The sequence below is a fragment of the Aplosporella prunicola genome, assembly GCF_010093885.1.
Source record: "Aplosporella prunicola CBS 121167 unplaced genomic scaffold K452scaffold_196, whole genome shotgun sequence".
Classification (NCBI taxonomy): domain Eukaryota; kingdom Fungi; phylum Ascomycota; class Dothideomycetes; order Botryosphaeriales; family Aplosporellaceae; genus Aplosporella; species Aplosporella prunicola.
Window position 1 is genome coordinate 1 of NW_022983724.1, and position 3,473 is coordinate 3,473.

The window sequence follows — 3,473 nt, forward strand, 5'->3', positions numbered from 1 at the left end:
AACTGCCAAAAGAGCGAGCGGTGCAGGGCGGATTTCTGACATTAGCCTGATTAGGTGGCGTTGACATGTTTGGGTGAAACCGTGCGAGTGAGAATAAGAACGCGGCTTAATTCTTAGAGTGACTAGCAGCAAACCTTTTATATACAAATATTGTGGAGCAGCCATGTGTCCGCATAAAGAAGGTAGCAGGGGAGTGACATGGTGTTGAAACAACGAAAAAGCAAAGTAAACATAGAGTAATGCGTGAAGAAACAGGGCCTGATAGTCTAACACAATATCTAGGTTAGGGGCTCTTGCTAACTTTTTTTTGCTTGGGGGCTATATAGGAACTCTTAAGGTAAAAATAAATTAATATAAATCAAAATACTATGACGACATCATAGTGCAATACTTGGAATAAATAGGTTGTGTTGACGGATACCGCTTGGAAGGATGGCCTTGGATAGCATATTTAACCAAGGATAATAGTCCTAAACTCGCGTTCACACTTTATCCATTGCGAAAATAATACCTTACCAAGACCTAATCGCTTGGCGATACCTTTGTCCCATTCCAGAATCATGACATTTACTGTAAGTACTTCGTATAGGTCATCGCCTGACGAAGTTTTCTTTATTTTACGGAACTCGTCACTGCCCTAAAGTTAACTAATCTGTGTTGTTTGAGGAGTTTCGATATTTTAAGCTTACTTGGAGGTCTTGAAGTAATTAGAGTTTTTCTCAAATATCGGTTCAAAGACGTAGCAGATAGATAGGGCAATAAAATCAAATGTCTGCCCCTTGGATTTTTCGGTAAGATAATAGTAAGGGATCCTACCGAAGCCAATAGCATCATTGTTTTTGCTGAGTATTGCAAATACGTCGGTGCTGTGAAATGAGTGGATATCCCGGGCAAAGATCCTGAACTTGGACAAGGCAGTCCGAACTGCAAGACGACGTTTATCTTCATGAAGACGCCTAAAAAGCTCTTCGTTGCTGCTAATGAGATTTATAAGCCATTTTTCATACTCTTTCGAATACACCTCTTCCCAGAAACTTTGGTACGTAGGCCACCGTTGCTTAGCGAATTCATTGTAGCTTTCTTTTGAAATCCCGGATACCATATGTGATAGTTCCGAGGACGAGAGGCTTTCGAAGCAACCGAATGATATTGCATGAATCAGGTAAGCAGGGACTTCAGAGTTTCTGTCCCATCTTTCCAGTGTACTCCCAGAAGCTCGTATAAGCGTCAGAACGGATTGGTTTTCTTGGAAGCCCCAGAAACTCCAGGTGGTAAGTGAAGCGCAAAAATCCGCGAACTGGATGTCCAGTGATTCCTTTGAAGCCCAAGTCCATGAAGGAAGCTGGTACGTGCCGTCAAATTCTCGATCTTTTGTTATTGGCTCTGTGTACCAGAGAATTGCGGTGTCAAAATCTGGTTTAGGCAATCCCATAAAAGTGTTCTGTACTCCTGAGTACAGCTTGCCTAGTACTCCTGAAAACGCATTTAGGATATCGTTCTGGTTCGTGAGTTCGCGCCGGAGGTACTCTGATACGCAGTTTCTATAGGCTCGCCAAATATTGCTCGTATCCTTATACGATTCAAGAGTTGCGAGGACCTCTTCGTCAAGTTTTTCAGTAATTGCTTCAAATTTGATTGACGTAGAACAACAAAAGATGACCTGGAAATCCGTAAATAGTAGCGCCCGGCGGGATAGAACGAACTCCTGATACGTCCAGCCTCGTAAAAACCAGGCGGCATCCCGTATCTCACCATGGAACTGATTTCTAGGCGTGTAATATTCGCGCCCACCTATAATCTCGATAGATTGAGTAGGTCTAGTGCGTCCGTCTACACCAACAAGGCCGTAGTCGGATCCGTGGTCGGTTGCAGCGCAGATAACAAGGTATGCTCTGGAATATATGGTATCCATGTTGTTTATCTGGTTGGGTTTGCTTTCGTCATCGTCTTGTATGATGCATAGGCGATCGACCCAAAGATATGGAATATCAAGATTTTTACAGACAGTCAAAGCATCCTCAATTGTAGCCGGGATATTGCTTTTGCTTAGGCTGCCGGTAGCCTCGAGCTCTTCGCGACGACTCTGTATATTTGTAATATCATGTGCTTTGACTGGCCCCCATCTATAGCTAAGAGCGGCGTATCTGCAATGTTCTTTCGCTGGCTTGATGCATCTCTCTTTTACATCAATCAGTCGGAAATCAGAAAACTGTCTCGCCTCAGTTTTCTCGTCCTCATGCTGATGCTGGTCAACACAATGGTTCAACCATCTCGTAAGCCTAGGCCATTGCACCGTCGGCAAAAGTGGTAGCCAGTCAAATTCTATTCCGCTGTACGACAGGGAGTTCTCGTGTTCGGGATGATATGCATTGATTTTTGCCAGCATCCAGTTACCGTCCAGACTGAGACGGATTACGAATTTGTTACTTTTAACGTCGTAATAAAGTCTAACGGGCTGATATCTATTAGAGGGTAATTTACGCTCCTCGAGGAAATCGCAATACTGGAGAGAATTTGTAATGGCTCGGCAGAAAGAACAATTAATCGTGGCCTTTATATTAACCAGTTTTCGTGTGGTTACGAAATGCGTGCTTTGATTCTCTGTTGAACAGCCACAGATATGGCTGAGACGAAGATGCTGACAGTAGCGGCAAAGATTTGGGTCTGCGTCATAACCGTCATCTATGCATCTGTGGCACTGAACCAAGTACATCCTTTCGAACTCTGTTGGAGAGAAAGGTTTTTCCAGTTGATCGCGAAAGCGTCCATGGAATGCTTTGGGCCAATATGGACAATCTGGATTGCGGCATGGTCCAGGAAGATGAGCTTGTTTGTTTGTGCGGATGGAATTAAATCGAGCGACCGTCTTGGACCCAACCCTATTATGCGGTCCTGTTCTGACTTGGCGCCCCATGTTCTTCGTGGGTCTTAGCCGTTGTTATTGCCTCAAGTAGGAGCTGGTTTTAGAGGCTAGGCGCTGCAGTCTACCCGAGTAGTTACGGGGTTTTCAGTCTCATAAAGGTTCCAGTGGCTCTTCAAAATTGAAAATTGTAAGAATGGAGTTGTCGACTACCCAGCCAGCGGAATTGAAGACGGCTTATAATAATCGGACTAAACGTTGAACCTACACATCAAATGCGCAGGCTCAAGCGAGTTCCATACCCTCATAGACAGGTATGTGGAAAGGCTGTTAGAGGTTGGTAGGTACGGATTCACTTAAGTGCTGATTGTCCGTGGCGAAAAACGAAGTGAGAACTTAACCCTCCGATTGTACGCGAGAAGGGTACTTTATATACACAGATCCATCCGGTATTAAGGCCAAAGTGGGGTTGAAAGCCGTTCTCCACCCCTAGTTACGCGCTGCCCACGTCTGCAGGTATGGCGTGACGCTTAGCCGAGGCTATATCGCGTGCGCCCACCGGTTAGTATTGCTGCCCCCCACTCGCTACACCCCCCCAATTGGGCGTCATTTC

At 45.0% G+C, this 3,473-nt stretch overlaps 1 protein-coding gene across 1 annotated transcript; it reads right to left on the reverse strand.

Moving 5' to 3' along the window:
- Positions 1 to 99: 99 nt before the first annotated feature.
- K452DRAFT_293449 (uncharacterized protein) lies at positions 100 to 3,248 on the reverse strand. The gene is made up of 2 exons (XM_033541573.1): positions 690 to 3,248; positions 100 to 632 (listed from the first exon to the last, which is right to left on the reverse strand). Exons 1-2 carry the CDS (start codon positions 2,912 to 2,914, stop codon positions 452 to 454), a joined length of 2,406 nt encoding a protein of 801 aa, XP_033390848.1. The 5' UTR covers positions 2,915 to 3,248; the 3' UTR covers positions 100 to 451.
- Positions 3,249 to 3,473: the final 225 nt, after the last annotated feature.

Coding starts and splice junctions, on each gene's coding strand:
- K452DRAFT_293449 (XM_033541573.1), bottom strand. CDS start 2,914: ATGGGGCGCCAAGTCAGAACAGGACCGCATAATAGGGTTGGGTCCAAG. Junction 633..689: donor AATTACTTCAAGACCTCCAA/GTAAGCTTAAAA, acceptor ACTTTAGGGCAG/TGACGAGTTCCGTAAAATAA.